This window comes from Alosa pseudoharengus, unplaced genomic scaffold, assembly GCF_046254945.1.
Source record: "Alosa pseudoharengus isolate Yale_2024_CS ecotype anadromous, Long Island Sound unplaced genomic scaffold, YU_APseudo_1.1 YU_APseudo_1.1_scf_17, whole genome shotgun sequence".
Classification (NCBI taxonomy): Eukaryota; Metazoa; Chordata; class Actinopteri; order Clupeiformes; family Clupeidae; genus Alosa; species Alosa pseudoharengus.
This window is the reverse complement of record NW_027468640.1, coordinates 21,715,481-21,733,490: the sequence shown is the minus strand read 5'-3', so window position 1 is coordinate 21,733,490 and position 18,010 is coordinate 21,715,481. Positions and strand designations below refer to the sequence as shown.

Here is an 18,010-nt window from a genome sequence, read left to right as displayed (position 1 = left end):
GTTTGAAGTCGCTTTTCATACGCCATGAGCGCTCGGCTACATTACAGCCACTGAAAACTAGCATTAAACTGGATTCGATCCCGCAAAAGCAACACACGCGTGACTCTCTCCATCCTGATTCCCTACTCTTTGAGCCCACTAATATGTTACGCGAATCAATTAACTATTGTAGGCTACCATTAATTAATAACGTAGGCAACACCCAGGTAACATGTTGTCCAGGCTATGTGAAACAAGGGGTTGCCTCTCATCTACAACAACTGGTTACTTTGGGCTGCTACAGTCGTCAGTGCACTGTGCACAGTAGGCCTATGCTACTCTTTGTGGTTGATCAACTAAAAAAGATGTATTTGGTGATGACGTTATTGTAGGCCTAGTAGACCTAAATTCTGAGAAATGGTACGAGAAACGATCTACATAGCGCACCAGACCGCGATGTCTTCAAGGGTTGAATGAAGGGAGTTTGCAAAAATTAGTGTATTTTTCAAGTCAATAAACATTCTTAATTTTCGAATGTCTTTGTCAGGGAACATCTGACTTTTAAAAACCATAGGCCTGGTAGTCGCTCAGACAAGGAGTTATAAGATAAAGGCAATACCATTTGTGTCACCTAATGCAGCTCAGTGAATTAGCAAGATACCATCAGTAGCCTACAATCATAAAGCACCTGTGCGCGCGTGCTCTCTCTCCGCTGCGCATGAAGCTGTCTGCGTGTTGTAGGCTAGATTTGCGTGAGTTCTTTCTATCTGCTTTACTTTTGTGAGTTGCGACCACCTAGACTATGTTATAGACGTTCTATGAGGTACCAGTGTTTCGCTGTGTCACAAAACGATAAGCTTTGTCAGACTACTTTCAAAATGATATTCAGGGCTATATACATTTTAAACATTCGGGGCTGAAGACCCGACAAAGCCTTGCGTTAATTCTTCAGGTGGGAAGTGTCAGGAATTTTCATACGAGAGACGCTCTCATTGGTGGTTAGTGAGTAGGGAATTGACAGCAACATATCCAATCACATTATTAGAGATGCTAAATTTAACATAAACTGCGATTAAAACTGCTAAATTAATGTAAATTTAGCCGGGACTGTAAGCTGGCACACGTGGGTGCCCGATGTTTTCAGTGGGTGCCCACGGTATCGGCGCCTATGACAAGCGTATCTCGCGGTTGCATCCATTACAAACAAACATGCAATGTGAATGTCTGGGATTGGGGAGAGCACTCAATGCTCTTCTGAAGTCTGAAGTCAAGCCTTTAAATGAAAAACACTCTTTAATAATCAAAAAAATAAACACTAATGAAGTAAACTTGTGACCATCAAAAATCGTTTATCGCCTATAACTCCGTGATAACAGGACGGCTGAGCAACGGAGGTTAATATGCTCTATATTTTGTCCAAATGATGTCTGTCTATCATCGTTGCACTCAGAGAAAACCAAAATGTTTCATTTGTCCTGCGTTTCTTCTAGGGATCGACCGATATATCGGCCGGCCGATATTTGCGTTTTTTACGTGTATCGGCATCGGCAGACAAGTCGCTGCATTCGCCGATAGTTTTTTCCCCGCATTATTTACATACAGGCGTCCACAGGCAACTCTATGTTGCTGGAGACGCTGCAATTCACGTGCAGGCTGCCCCTCCCCCACGACCAGAGTGCTGAAAGCCTGCTCTTCAAGACAACAGTAAACTTTAAATTTTCAAAGCATCTTTTAACTGTTTGACTTAGCTGAAATATTGCCATACACTTTGAAGATGGAAGCAAGTTTGTGGGTCCAAATGGAAAACACGAATGATAGATAGGTAGGCTACTTTTTTTAATGCTTAATGATCATTTATAAAACTGCTTGCCATTGTATTTAGGGAGCTGCAAATAGCTAAGTTGTAGGCTATCCATATTCATGCGGTAGCTGTTACAAACACTGGTCATATGATTAAGTAGCCTAATGCCAACGTTGTTCCGTGGTATTTGTGGGAGTTTTATTCAGCGACCACCTGGCTGAGTGTTGGACGCATGTGGTGTGTGTGTGTGTGTGTCTCCCTCCCTGAATGCCTGTTCTATAAAACATGCTTGCCATTGTATTTAGGGAGCTGCAAATAGCTAAGTTGTAGGCTATCCGTATGCATGCGTTATCGGTAGCTGTTACGAACACTGGTCAATCATATGATTAAGTAATGCCGACGTTGTTCCGAGATATTTGTGGGAGTTTTATTCAGCGACCACCTGGTTGAGTTATGGACGCATGTGGTGTGTGCGTTTCCCTCCCCCTCTCCCTTCGAGCGGGGTGGAGTTGCCATCGCAGTCATATCAGAGCTTTAATAATGAGAGACGTGTAGTTTTTATTAATTAAATATTAATTCGTGTTAACGTTTATCATGTACCAGACATACCGTGTATGCCTTACTTGTTTAGAGCCGTTTGCTAACGTTATCATTATCAATCCAGTTCAATGGTGGTTCGTCAGCTACCAAACAGAAGTTTGTGTGTGCGTCTGGTCTGTCTCACTCAGTGGGACACACGCATCACAGCGATATAAGAGTGCTGCGCTACCTGAAGGAGAGATTTTAAAACTTTGAGAGATACGTTTTTATACCTTTTGACGTTGATGCTGTTTAGAACAGAAACATCTGACACCACGTTATTTCCACGTTATTTTCCTCTGCTGATTTTTGTTCTGTGGTTGACAAATCAGCTTTTTTTTAGAAAAATATAGACATAGAAAAATTGAAACCATGCAGTCTAAAATGACAAATCAAGCACTTTATTTCAATAGCTACTTTTCAGGCTTATTGTTTTCTTAAATTATTTAAATGTGTTGACAAAGGACATTTTGTGATGACTTGAATTATGCCTTATAATATGTCAGCAAGCAATGCATCATCAAGGCTGTGTTGTAAGATGTTGATGAAAGCATTTTGCACAGTTAACCATATCCAGTGCACCCATCCAAGTTCAATAAATGTTCATTTTTTAAATTGAGACTTATAACATTTGTTATCATCATTTGTAATTATGTGTCATTTGTATGATGTAAATTGAGGGAGCAAAATAAAAGCAGTATCGGCTCCAAATATCGGCTCAAGAAAATCGGCAGCCAGTATCGGTCATCGGCTAAGGCTGATGGAAAAATTGCCTATGAGTGAAGATTGCCTATGCTCCGTCAGAAGATGTGCGCCCACGCAGAGCTGTGCGCCCACCCACGCATTTTGAAGATTATGAGACTGACCTTCCACAATTAGCTCCACGCTCTCCTGATGCTAGGGAGAGAGCTGTCCAAAGCCGAGAGGGATTTGCTGAGATGACAACCCTCCAACCCCGCTTATTCACAGATTATCATCAGACTTCTTTGAGTACCTTCAGAATGGTAGTTTATCTTGGGTGCCTGCCAATGAGAATGAAGATGATGATTGGCCACCTCCACCACTAATTCCTGACTCTATGCCCGGCCACCCTCCTTTGTCACTAGGGCAACGGACTCGAAACCCAGCATTGGTGGAGGAGGTCAGAGAATTTCTCGAGAGACTGGAAGCCCGCCAGTCACCATGCCCATCCATGCATTCCCTTTATGAATCCTGTGGTGGTGATGATAAGTCCTACAATACTATTACCATTCCCGACCGGCAAGGCAGGCCTTACCCAGATCCATGGCCACCATGTCCCTCTCCACCCTCCTATTATGGTTCCTGTGATGAAGATGAAGAGCCTGCTGGTCCCATTCCTGACCAGCCAGGCAGGCCCAACATCAATCCCTGGTCGTCTGCCCCACAGAGACCAGGGGCCACCAATCCATTGCCAGGCAGGCCTAACCTCAATCCTTGGTTACCTGCCCCACAGAGACCAGGGGCCTCCAATCCATTGCCAAGCAGGCCCAACCTCAATCCCTGGGCACCTACTCCAGATAGACCAGTGGTCAATAACCAATTGCCAAGCAGGCCAGTCTTCAATCCTTGGTCACCCGCCCCACAGAGACCTGTAGCCACCAGCCATATACCAATCAGTCAAGAGAAGACCTACCGGGGTCCCAAGCCTTCGATCCCCAAGTTCACACGGGATGATCCACGGGAATTTGCAAGGCTCAAGATCGCACTGGAGAATATCCTCCCTGCTTATGCGACAGAAAGGTTCAAGTACGCTGACTCGTACGTCAATTCTTGGTGCCCCTACTCTGACACCATGGCATCACTTATCAAGCAGTACGGCCAGCCGCATCAGTTGGCCTTACGATGAATATCGACTATCTTAGATGATGGCTCTGAGAGGACAATATTGCTCCAGGACGCCGCTCAAAGGCTGAAGCTTCAAGGCCAGCCGGAGAACCTGACCCTACGGACAGTAAGGCATGATGTGAGAACATTGCAGGGCTCATCGGTGACGTTCTCGATCTCCCCTGTAAATCAGCCAGCAAGATCGTTTACCATAGAGAAGGCGTTCACCGTGGCAAAGCTGGGACTGGCTGAACATACTTATCCAGTGGAGAGCCTGAAGAGGAGGTTCAAGCACCTCAAGTCACTTCCTCTGGAGCCCTTCTCCAATGCCAAGCCACTCCTCCTGATTGGGTCGGATTTCCCTCACTTAATCACACCCATCAAGTCCCCCCGTGGCTGTGAAAACACGCCTGGGCTGGACCATGCGATCACGGAGAGACCAAGAGGCCATTAGCTGGAAACAAAGACCCAATGCATTGAGGGTTAATGGGGTTCATCGATACGCCACACCCCTGCTGCGGGTCAGGGATATGCCTACACTGAGAGCCCATCCAGAGGCTGTACTACCCCTCCTGAGGGCAACGGAGAGGCCTGCAAAGCAGAGCTCAAAAAGCTGGAAGACTCAGGCTATGCTGTCAAAGTTGACACTGAGACGGTGAAGAACAGCAAAGAGTCATGGTTCATTCCCCATCACTTAGTGACACACAGTGGGAAGAACCGAGTGGTGTTCAATTGTTCCTTTGGCTATAAGGATCAGAATGTGAATTAGCTCCTGTTTCCAGGCCCAACCTGGGATCATCTCTGCTTGGTGTCCTCCTAAGATTTAGGGAACACTCTACAGCAATCAGCAGTGACATAAAGGGAATGTTTCACCAGGTGCGATTGCTGCCTGAGGATCGTCCCCTTATGCGCTTCCTCTGGCGATATTGCGGAGCAATTCGCAGCACGACATCTTCGAGTGGCAAGTCCTTCCCTTTGGGACAACATGTTCACCCTGTTGTGCAATCTATGCCCTCCAGCGGCATGTCCGAGACCACAGCCATGAGGGGGAAGATGTCCGACAGTCAGTGGAAGGACATTTCTACGTTGACAACTGGCTTCAAAGTTTTCCCACAATGAAAGGGGCCAAAAGCATTGCCGATAAGACCAGGGGCCTCATGTACAAAGACTTGCGTGGATTTCATACTAAAACATTGCGTACGTGCAAACCTGAAAAGTAGCGTACGCACAAAAAAATCCTGATTTATGAAACTGTGCGTATGCAGCATTCCACGCAGCCTTTCTTTGTACATCCCAATTAACGTGAAATTAAGCGTACATGCACAAGCATTACACTCCACCCTCTCTCCTCCCAATCACACTCATTTTAATATGCTAACTAGAAGGCCTCTCGAGAGCGCAGACCTCCGCGAAGACAAAATAGCCTATCCTGCAATATTAATAACAATGAAAACTCATTGTGGATCCATTCATACTCGAACCTGCTCCAAAGTTTAATAATTGAAATCATCAAATTAATAAAAAAAAGTTTATGTCCAGCGAATGCGAGGTAGAAGTGTTTATCCGACGAGATGGCAAGAATCTTACGTCTTTATCATCTGTAATTAATAACAAAAAAAAAACAGTAGTGGCAGAGCGTAGCAGTGGCTAGCTATAGGGTCAGAGACCGTGGTAGAATTATTGGTCAGTCTGCAAGTAGGTGACAGGGTTCGCATAACTGGTTTGATGCATTGAACCATTACAACACAATTGCATTAATTAAAAAAAAACATTACATCAATCGTGTCCAAGTAGGCTACCACACATCGCGCACTCGAGGTGGAATAAACAAAGTTGACCCATGCCACATCGCCACAACATTACGATTTCTTGATCATATCTATATTTGCACACAAGTGTGACAACAATAATGCGAATGCTTAGTTGAGGAAAGTCAAAGTATCCTATGCAGTCAATCACACTAAGGGAAATAGCTTATATCCGCGCTTATTAGTCAGCCTATCTATTCTATCTATAGGCTATAGGTTTCACATTCCCTTTTAATTCGTATCCTCTAATAAGTCTACAGTTGTCATCACAGATAGGTTGTTGCATAACTTAGTAGAATTTGAGTATGTTGCATGTCCATTTATATAGAAACATAGGCCTACTTTCGAAGTGTTATGATTTTTAATAATCCACGTTTCACAATATACTGTGCAAATAAAGGCCTAGACTCGCGATCAACTAATGTTGTTGCGCTGCATTGCCTCTAAGTGTCGCCAACTGATGATACACATTGGAAATGTGCGTACGCCAGACATGAAGTTTGTGTGGAGGACCGCACATTCTCACGTTCAAGTCAGTCTACGTACATCCGGACGTGAGCGTGAGAAGTGGCGTACGCAGCATTTTTGTGCGTACGCAAGCTTTGTACATGAGGCCCCTGGGCACTGCTGAGTGAGGGCGGATTTGAATTGCGTCAATGGGAATGCAACCAGCCAGATGTTTTAAGTCACCTGCCCAAGGAGATCCGAACCACAGCAAAGTGGATCCCCAAGAGCCTGCGCTTGGGCTACGCTGGATGTGTCACACTGACATACTGCGATACAAGTCCCGATTGCTGAAGTCATCTCTCACCACGATGAGGAACATCTACAAGGTCTTGGCTAGCCAGTACGATCCCCTTGGATTCCTCACACCATTCACCACAAGGGCCAAGATTATCGTCCAACAGTTATGGAACAAGAAGAGGGAGTGGGATGACCCGAAGTTGCCTGAGGACCTACTGGCTGCCTGGCAAACCTGGGAGGATGAACTCCAGCACCTAGACTGTATCTGCTTACCCCGCTGCTATGTTAGCCTTGACTTAGATCATGAACACAGTAGGCGAGATGTGCACATATTCAGCGATGCCTCAGAACGAGCCTACGGCAGTGTGGCCTATCTTCGACCCGAGGACCCTCACGGACAAGTGGAGGTGGCCTTCATAGCTCGATCCAGAGTGGCCCCAAGACGCCAGCTCTCCATGCCACGCTTGGAGTTGTGTGCTGCCCTCACAGGTGCCCAGTTGGCAAAGCTGCTTCAACGAGAACTTATAGTGTCAGTGGGTAAAGTTATCATGTGGACAGATTCCACAACTGTGCTATCATGGATCAAGTCAGACTCCTGTCCCTTTAAGGTTTTCATGGGAACACATATAGCGGAGATACAGGAGTGGACAGACAACCAAGCCTGGCGATACGTACCTTCTGGGGACAATCCCGCAGATGACCTGACACGGGGGAAGAGTCTGCAGGATATATCAGGCAAGAGTCGGTGGGCATGTGGACTTAAAAATTGGTAAAATATGTCTTGTCTCCACCGTGGGATAGTGAGAAACGTAATTTCGATCTCTTTGTATGTCTGGAACATGTGAAGAAATTGACAATAAAGCTGACTTTGACTTTGACTTTGACTTTGATGTGGTCCCCTGTTCTTGGGCTTACCACCGGACAAATGGCCATCTGATGTCACCCTTCCCACTAATGACAACCCAGATGAGCTTAGGCGAGGTGCAGTCTGCCTGCTCACCAGTGTCACATCTGGTCTGGACTTACCTGATGCACAGCAGTTCAGCAGCTTCGGAGACTTGATTGCTGAGACAGCTCGACGCCTTCAGGGGGCAGCTGCAGTGTCAGGAGAAAGCCCAACTGTGGAACACTTCAAAGAAGCAGAGGTCAGCCTGCTGAGATCAGCCCAGCTAGCCAGCTTTCCAGAAGAATTTGAGTGCCTTTCAGCTGGGAAAGCCTTGCCTTCTACTAGTCGCCTGTTGACTCTGGCACCAGAGTTTGACCAGTCCCTGCAGCTGATCCATGTGGGTGGACGTCTGCGCAGATGCAATGAGCTTGAGAAAGACATCCATCCTGTGGTGTTGGACCCAAAGAATCCCGTAACCAAACTTATCATTCAGCAGACAGACCGGGAGTTAAAACATCCTGGGACAGAACGCCTTTTTGCCGAGCTGAGAAGGAAATACTGGATACTACGGGCTAGGGAGGCTATCAAAGGGCAGCAATGCCTCTGTGCTGAGTGCCAGAAGTGGAGGGCTCAGCCCATCATACCGAAGATGTCTGATTTGCCGCCTTCTCGCCTCAGACTGCATCAGCCAGCATTCTCCACTGGCATTGATTGTTTTGGCCCTCTCCAGGTGAAGACTGGCTGCCGTATGGAAAAATGCTGGGGTCTGCTGTTTAAGTGTTTAACAACTAGAGCAGTCCACATTGAAGTGCTCTCAAGTATAAACTCCGACTTTCCTCATGGCCCTAAGATTCATCTCCTGGAGGGGAAAGCCGATGGATCAGGGGACCAATTTCAAGGGAGGAGAAAGGGAGTTACAAGAAGCCTTTACTGCTCTGCATCCCTCACTGCAGGCTCAGCTTGCTGCACAGCAGATCAAGTTTTCCTTCAACCCGCCCTATGCCTCTCACTTCGGTGGGGCGTGGGAGCGAGAGATATGGTCGATCAAGGCCGCTCTTTATGCCAGCACAGGATCACAGTCAGTCACCTCTGAGGTCCTAAGCACCACCCTTTTAGAGATTGAGGGAATCTTAAACTCTAAGCCACTAGGATACGTGTCTTCGGACGTCGCTGACGTGGACCCAGTCACTCCAAACCTCCTGCTGATGGGGCGGCTGGATCCTTCGCTCCCTCAAGTTATGTACCATGACTCAGAGGCACTGAGTCGTAGGCCCTGGAGAGTGTGTCAAGTATTGGCGGATCGCTTCTGGACACAGTTCCTCCGACACTACCTACATACGCTGCAGATCCGGTCCAAATGGCAAGCCGACACGTCACCACTCCAGCCTGGTACAGTGGTCGACCCCCAGCTGCCCAGAGCATCTTGGCCTGTGGGTGAAATCACCAGAGTCCTCCCAGGAGCTGATGGACTGATACGCACCGCGGAGGTCCGTGTCAAGGACCGCACTTACATCAAACCCGTTAGTCGACTCATCAGGCTGCCGGCCATTCCCAAGGATGACGGTCAGGTGTGAAGAACTGCAAATCCGCCAGCGGATTTGGGGGCGGCTGTTGTGAAGATCGGGGACATGGAGTAAATTATATTGCTTAAAGGCACGCTATGCAGGTTTTTTAGCTTAATATGCAAGTTTTTTTGCGTAATTTACCTTCATTTAACAGCTTCAGAGTCATTGGAATGGTTATATGACTTTTTTTCGGGTTGAATGGTGGCCGTCTCGCTTCCCCATAGCGCCTGTGAGCGGAAAAACCACCCTTGCTGGCTGGCCGACGGCCTCAGTGTCAGGAAGTATAACGAGTGTAACAAATTGCTTTACTGCATTCAAATACACATACACGCCAGGCACCGGCAAGAAAAAAGTAGCGATGGAGTTTCTCAGACATTCGTCATGACAAAGCCAGCAAAAAAGAGGCAAAACCCGAGAAAACAGTAACGAAATTGCCAATACTGCATAGTTTACCTTTAATAGCGCCTCCTAAAGGCCTAGCGGGGTATAACAACAGAATGTTCAAAGATTCAAAGCTCCAACCACACAGAGAGAAGTTAATAACTGGTGGTGTTAGTTGAGAAGTGTTGTCAGTTGCTGCTGTGTTTGAAAGTACTGTGTGCGTCCATGTAAATGTAAGTACCACAGTTAATGTTTAAGGAAATACTAATGCAGAGTATTGTTGTCTTTCAGTTATAATTTTAAGTTGTAGTTTGAATGTGAGTTGAATGGATATCCTGTGGGAAATATCTGTCATCAAGGAAGCTCTGTTCTAAAGACACTAAGCTAAGCCAATGTTAGTTTGACCTTGATAGCATGCTAAGGCTACTCCAATGTGTCAATGTGGCTGCTAGCAGCTTAGCTCAAATTATGCATAGCTTAGCCTTAAAGGTTAGGAGTAATATTGGACACATGCTGATGATGATGTTTATTATTTGGTAAGAAATAGTTACTGATACTGTTACATTCTCACTTGTCATATTGTCTTGTTAGTCCACATTAGCCTTGCTACTGCTTTGCTGGTAGCTAGTGTTAGCTGTTATTGATAGTGAGCTGCTAAATGCTAAGTGCTTAAAGCCACAGTGTTGTAATGTAAGAATAACTGGTTATGGGCCCTGGCCGTGGCACAACTGGCTGGGGCACCTGCACCGTACGCCGGCGACCCGGGTTCGATTCCCGCCCCGTGGTCCTTTCCGGATCCCACCCCGACTCTCTCTCCCATTCACTTCCTGTCATTCTACACTATCCTATCCGCAATAAAGGCATAAAAAAGCCCAAAAAATATACTTAAAAAAAAAAAAAAAAAAAAGAATAACTGGTTATGTATGTGTAACTGATTTAAGCATTTCTGCTTGTTCGCAGAACCACACACACACACTCACACAAGCACGCACAGACACACACAGATGCCAATTGTGTTCCACGCACATCTTTGACTGAAAGAATAGTCAAATAGTCAGAAGTGATTTGAAGATATATGGCCTGCATTCTGACCGGTGCTCACTCAGTTTTAATATAGTAAAGCCAGCACTAATAGCCCACTCCAATACACTGTGTCATACTTAAAATGTCTTTAGATTAAATGTCAGTATGATGACCACGGGGCCTACTGTTTCTCCTTGATTCAGTCCATTGTCACAAGTTCCCAGACAGTTTGATCATGAACATATATGGTTTGATCTTATCACCAGTGCTGGTAGTAATTCACACTCAGCCTAACTCTGAGCTTGTGTCTGAGTACTTAATTACCCCACCTTGCTAGTAAGAACTGTGGCCATAAGCAATAGAAGAGATAGGCAATACAAAGTTGATTTGAAACTTCCCATTTGCATTTTTGGTTGATATCAGCCATGGAGACAGATGAGGTGACATACTCTGACATTACCATCATCAAAACAGAAAATGCCAACCAGAAGGGGAACAACAGTGGTGAGCAATCATCTGTATTAAAGGCAGTAGTTTGAGTAATGGAAACAGGGGTCTTATAAAGTTTACTATTCTTAATATGTTTAAGTATTACAGAATTTCTGAGAGGAAACATACCCTGTATGACCTATTTGTGTGAGCTTTATTTTGCTACAGTACATCAAGATATGTAGAACAAAAAATTGCTTTACTAAACCTAATTGCCAGTGATGGTATTCTCAACTCTCTGTTGACATGCATTCTGAACTGAAGATGAAGAGGGAGCAAATGTCATCTACTCGCAAGTCAATGTGCTGAAAGATGGTATGTATTAGACATAACACATACCCTGACACACATGCATTCAACCTACAACACATGCTGTATGAGAATTAACACCAAACCTGGATTTGAAAAAGAATGAAAATGTCTGTGTCTGTCATTTTGAGTCCCAGCAAATGATCTGGACCCTGCATCTGACTCCAAACATGACCTGACTGCTAACTCCTCCACAAAGTCATATTCAGAGAAAGAGAGCACTGCATGCACATCTCCTAGAAGCACAGTACTCTTACTGTCTATTTGTGTTCTCCTGCTGGCCGTTGCTGTTACGATGGGAGGGCTCTGTGAGTATGACAATCAAATCTTAGCTTTAACTTTTTAGCCTTAGCATTGAAATATGAACTATTTAACAAATCAAATGTAACAATTGAAACAAAAAAAATCAATGAGTTTATAAGTTTTTGAGGATAATATTTCCAATTAGTATGGTGCTGATCCTGTTCTTTTTGTAGATATTATGAAAGAGGAGAAGTACTCAGGTGAGTGAGCGTGAGAATGAGACACAGTATGTGAGTATGTGGGCAAGTGGAGGAGAGAGAATAGAGTGAATGTGGAATGGTGGACATCCCGGTTCCAGAAAGTAAAAGTCCTGCCATATTCTTTCTACCTGTGCACTTAACTTGAAACGTCTGCTCCTGCTCCCAAAATTAAATGGACAAACTCTTTCTGTAGACTTTGTATAAGTCTTTTTTTTTTAATTCAATTATTTCAGTGTGTGAACTACTCCTCTCTCTCTGGATCAAATACTTGGCAGGACTTTTACTTTCTGAACCCAGAATGTCCACCTCTTGTATCAACACAGGATCACATAATAGATACACTTGATATTAAATGATATTAAGCTACAAATACAATGTTTTCATGTAAAAACTGAGCAGATATTAACAACCATCTGGTCTGACTTCTGCAACAGGTATGAAACAAAATTTGGAAACACTAAATGTGCAATATAAAAATATTAGCAATGAGAAAAAGGATGTGGAGACACGACTTTCAGGTAAGAAACATGAACATTCATTAGACACTAATGGCGCAGAGTGCAAATCTAGAATTGTCTAGAAAACAGTATTTTGCCCTTTCCAACTTTCACATAACAATATTGGATAGACACTGTCTTTTGCCCTAGAAACTTTGAAAGAATAGGGGTGAGGCAGAGGTGTTTAGTTGGTTGCAGTATGAAATATCACCACTAGATGGCACTAAATCCTAACTAACCTTGACTAACCCCCAATAACATTTTCTAACATATTTCCCTTTAGTGATACAAGTAGAAAAGACAATTTGACACATCCCTTGTACTTTAACATATTTGACACATCCATTTACATTAACAGGTGTTAAAGAGCAGTTAGACACACTGAGGATGGAGCACACTAATGTAACTTTGGCTTTGAATGCTACTCAGGCAAACATGTCAGGTGGGGGAGAATACACATGCACTGCATTTCTATAGAAATGTTTATCATCGATTCTTTGCTTAAAAGATCATCTGAAAATTAAATTAGATAACCATAAATTAGATAATTTACCATCACTAAAAGATTTATTTTTGTATTTGCTTAAAGAAATTACAGAGATAATGGAAATGCTGCAGGTGCAGTATGTTAATGCCACTAGTATGACAAGCTCTTTGCAGGCTAACCTTACAGGTAGAGTCACACAATCTACAAAAAGTCAGTCACATACAGTAGCTGTATCAAACACTAATGATCAACCACCTATCATATTTACTGATCCTGACTAATGTTAAACTAACCAAGACTTACAGTATAAATCATAAACCAGTACTAAGCATAATCTCTCTCTCTCTCTCTCTCTCTCTCTGTGAATTGTCATTTAGTCCAGCGGTCCCCAACCACCGGTACCGGGCCGCAGGACATTCCTAACCGGGCCGTAGCCTACGATATGATTTTTAAAAAAATGCATGGAACTAAACTAAATTTAATTCGCAATAATGTCACGTTTTTACATGGCATAGGTCTATATGCAGTTGTTTGATTGCACGCATTTTTGCATTTTGCAAGGTCTATTTTCTCATGTCTGTCTGTCCCGCCTTCAACACTTTTACATATTGCCTTCAGCGCTGCGCAGCCTCAGGTCAGCTCACTTCACTTGATCAGTTCTTGGCGAACGGTAGTGTCACACGAAGTTAGCTAAACTGCTAGAATGAGCAACAAAAAACAAGCATCTTTAGCAGGTCACTGGCCAGAGTGTTTGAGTTGCGAGACCCGCTGCAGAGATTTCTTACAGAAAAAAAGTCACCGTTAGCTGCACATTTTAGTGATGAGGACTGGGTGTCAAAACTCGCTTACCTGTGTGACATATTCGGGTTGCTTAATGACCTCAACCTGTCACTCCAGGGGAGAATGACGACTGTCTTTAAACTGGCAGATAAAGTCACTGCATTTAAAGCAAGCTTGATTTGTGGGGACGACGAGTGGACTGGGGTGTATTTGATATGTTCTAAACAGTAGTGGGGGTTTTGGGAGAGACTGAGGCAGGGCCCTTTCTCTCGCAGCTGGTGCACGATCACCTTGTTGCGCTTTCAAATGAGTTTGAGCGTTACTTCCCATCCTCCAAAGATCCACGGCAAACCAATGAGTGGGTCCGCAACCCATTTGTCAATATCCCGAATAGTCCTAACTTGTCAGCGCAGGAGGAAGAGCAGTTGATCGAAATTGCAAATGACGGTGGTCTTAAGAGTGTGTATAAGGAAACCTCTCTGGCGGGTTTTTGGATCAAAACCAAAGCAGAATATCCCGAGATAGCCGTAAAAGCGCTGAAACCACGTATCTATGCGAGGCAGGGTTTTCGGCAATGACTGCAACTAAGACCAAATTGCGCAATCGACTGGACATTTCAAACACACTGATGGTGTCACTGTCTTCCATCACCCCCAGATGGAAGCTTCTTGTTGCAGGGAAACAAGCAGGGCTCACACTGATTATATTCGTAATGCACGTTTAGTTCCCATGCAGTGATGCCAGTAACGCGTTACTTAGTAACGCGTTAGTCTATTTTTACCACTTTTTTCAGTAACGAGTAATCTAACGCGCTACTATTTACAAACCAGTAATCAGATTAAAGTTACTTATCTAAGTTACTGTGCGTTACTATTTTTGTCATTTTCCTTAATAAAAAGATATATTCTTTGCTTTCTTCTTGTCTTGGGGATTAATGTCATGTAGGCTATGCTCACGTTTTCAGCATGAGGACAATTCACGTGCAGCGACACAAACGAAAACAACAATGGAGGGAGAGAGAGAGATGCACATTTCATCAGTCATTACTTTGAGTTTGTGTCAGCTAAACATGACAACATTAAGGTACATTGTACATTCTGTGCTGGCGACAAAGTGCTGTCTAGCTAGACATCCCAAGTCTCCCGAACTTTTGGGAGTCTCCCACATATTGATAGCGGCTTCCTGACGCTCGCAAATTACATAAAATCTCCCGGAACCTAGAGCGAACAAGAGCACGCAAGCCAGACCGGACTTCAAATCAAAGATAGAATCTTTGCTTCAAATCGCGTGTGCATAGCTTAATGCGCACACAAAGGAGAGGGGGAGAGAGAGGAGTGGTGCGTTTCTGACTGAAGCGCATCCAAGACAGAGAGCATCCTGGTCTGTTTTGCTAAATCAACCAATCCGTTTTCAGTGTAAGTGCTTATATCTCTTTTCTCCCAAACATAATTAATCAGTTCAGTCAGTGTATCTAGGAACAGAAGCGTCATGGCAGCGTCAGTGCCCCTCAAAAAGGAAGATTTAAGACCCATTTCACATCAGACTACACAAAAGTGCACCCAATTGTCTCAAAAGATTAAAACATAATGATAATCTTGCACACTGCACTGTTTGTAACAGCAACTTTAGCATTGCTCACGGCGGGTTAAATGATTGCAAAAGACTTGTTGAGGTGAGTTTAACAAGTGTAATTTCATTTGCATATTACTCAGGCCTATAGGCTACAAGATGGCTAGTTGCCAAGGCTACATGAAAAAAAATCTACATATTTTACTATAACAATTTCTATCAATAGGCCTTCCTTATTTGGTGTACTTAGACATTATTGAACAAACATCTGAATTTCAGTATGGTTAGGTTGGGATGTCTGCTATACATTGCTGTTAAAATGCACTTCCAGTATAGTGAGTATTGGCAAAACCGGTTATCATTTTTATGTTGAGGCGTTGGGGGTGTTGTCGGCAGCTGCTGAAAGTAACTAATAAGGTAACTTGTAATCTAACATAGTTACTTTTAAAATCAAGTAATCAGTAAAGTAACTAAGTTACTTTTTAAAGGAGTAATCAGTAATCAGTAATCAGATTACTTTTTCAAGGTAACTGTGGCAACACTGTTCCCATGTTTTGTTCCCATATTTTGTTAAGCATGTTCACACTTTAGCTTCAAGTTGTTCAATATTCATAGTTCATATTGTGCAATTTTCACTTCTTCAAGTTCACGTTTTTCACAAGAGATCGTTACCTTCACTGTTCATACATAACTGGAGCTAGTTCTTTTCAAGTAATGCATGCACAACACATATGGAACATGGAACCCCCGACCCCCCCCCGGTCCGTGAAAAAAAATAGGAATCAAACCGGTCCATGGTACATAAAAGGTTGGGGACCCCTGATTTAGTCATTTATGTTTTGGTTTGTATAAAGTAAGGACAAACCTCTCCCTTGACTGGAAAGTTCTGTTATTAGAATATTGAATATTTCTCATGCACATGGATTCATTCATCCTGGCCATCTTGTCAATGCAACACTGTTGATTTATTTTTCTCAACAGAAACTAAAAGGATCTTAGCTGATCAGAAAAACAAAAATGATAATCTCACCAAGGAAATCACAAAACTAATGGCTGAGCTTCAAGGTGAGATTTATTTGTGAGAAATATGTTTAATTTCAAGCTTTCTGTTTCTGATGCATAGTAAATGAATGAGCATTAGGTCTTTCTCTATTAGGATTTGACAATGCACCAAGAGGATACTTAATAAAACTACATTTCTTTCTGTCAAAATGACAAGATATAAAATAATTAAGACAAACAATATATGCGTTTTGATGGTCATTACTGAGTGGATAATGAACAAATATTTAAATTATTTCAAAACGAGTGAGGTGTGCAGATGCCTGGGAGTACCACAATGGATCATGTTACTACTTCTCCTCTGATATGAAGAACTGGGAAGACAGTAGAGATGCCTGTGTGACCATGGGGGGACACCTGGTCATCATAAACAGTGCAACAGAAATGGTATGAAAAATCACTTCCTCGAAAATGTTTTATGTCTCACTATACGACTTTGATAACCATTACATTAAAATGAATTATCTTCATTTAGCCGTAGAAATCAGTTGAGAAATTTGTAGCAATTTACAAAAAGCAATTTACAAAAGATGCACTGAACAAAAATGCTGATGTGGTACATGAAAATTTAGCTAAAAATGTGGAGAATGCAATGCAATCAAGCATTTTGGACGATATATTGTCACAAGCTGGCAGAATAGGCAACAGTCCGATGTGCCTTTTATTTGGAGACTGTTTTGCGAGACAGAGACTGAGTTTGCTGCTGATATTCTGGGGATAGGCTACAACATAGCCAATGTACGACTTTAGCCTTTTAATATATTTGCTGCATTGGATCAGTCTTTCTAGAACAGGCAAGGGCTTTCTAGCCTCACGTCAGCAGCGCTGCATCACCCATATAGGCCTACATTAAAACAACCAGCGGATGGTGGGCGGGTGCGGTTTTGAAAATTGGTCAAAAAACTTTGGTGCTGATGGATGATAAGTTTTGCCATGCAGTTATGGTTGAAATAATAGCCCATCAGCGCATCTCTAGTGTGTGTGCCTCTCTCGCTCAGAGGGGAGGGTGAGGCTGAGGGGTCGATCAAACATGGATTCTAAACTCTGTGGTGGATAGGATCTACAATTAGGTGTTAATTAATATTACTAAGCTAGGTCGAAGTACTCCCAGTGCTATTGCGCCACACATTGTAGTTCTCCTGTTTATTAGCTTGGAAAATCGCCACGTTTCATGTTGTGTGACCGTAGACATTTTTATCAACTACTCGTGCAACTGTAAGTCGGGAAAACGTGGATGTTTTTGATTACTTCTACGTCTGACTACGTCTGAGCCCGCTAGCATAGCAACATGCTAACACAGTCGCGCCACGCACCAGAGCGTTTGAGTGCACGTACCGACACGGGAGAGGTATGACTCAACTCGTGAAAGTTAAGGTAAGAACATATATTACTACTGACATTGGGTGGCGTGTTCCTTTAAAGGGACACCAGGCAAGCCTGATGCTTTTTCTCTACGAAACTCCCCCTCGCTCGGTCTGAAGCTCTTTTCCTTTTCTTTGCGTCTTCAGTCAAGGGTTTTCGCTGCTTCTTCGCCGGCTCTGCCATTATACACACGTTTGCAACAATCTCTAGCGTCTTGTTAGCCTGCCTCTGTGCTGTAAACTGATCCTGCTTCGGTCGGCGGGTAGGATACACCGAACTTGCAAGTGGGATATTCTTTCTACAGGCAGTAGGGGCGGGCGAGGGAGCCTTCATTCGCCCCG

At 43.7% G+C, this 18,010-nt stretch overlaps 1 protein-coding gene across 1 annotated transcript in view; it reads left to right on the top strand.

Moving 5' to 3' along the window:
* The window catches only part of LOC143127422 (uncharacterized), a 62,811-nt gene that overhangs the window by 17,775 nt on the left and 27,026 nt on the right, over positions 1–18,010 (top strand). Inside the window, exons 3-11 of the mRNA XM_076288918.1 lie at positions 11,035–11,115; positions 11,365–11,415; positions 11,541–11,717; positions 11,886–11,912; positions 12,347–12,430; positions 12,768–12,851; positions 12,999–13,082; positions 16,227–16,310; positions 16,555–16,694. Coding sequence (XP_076145033.1) covers positions 11,037–11,115; positions 11,365–11,415; positions 11,541–11,717; positions 11,886–11,912; positions 12,347–12,430; positions 12,768–12,851; positions 12,999–13,082; positions 16,227–16,310; positions 16,555–16,694 — 810 coding nt within the window. The 5' untranslated portion in view covers positions 11,035–11,036. The remainder of the gene's footprint in view (positions 1–11,034; positions 11,116–11,364; positions 11,416–11,540; positions 11,718–11,885; positions 11,913–12,346; positions 12,431–12,767; positions 12,852–12,998; positions 13,083–16,226; positions 16,311–16,554; positions 16,695–18,010) is intronic.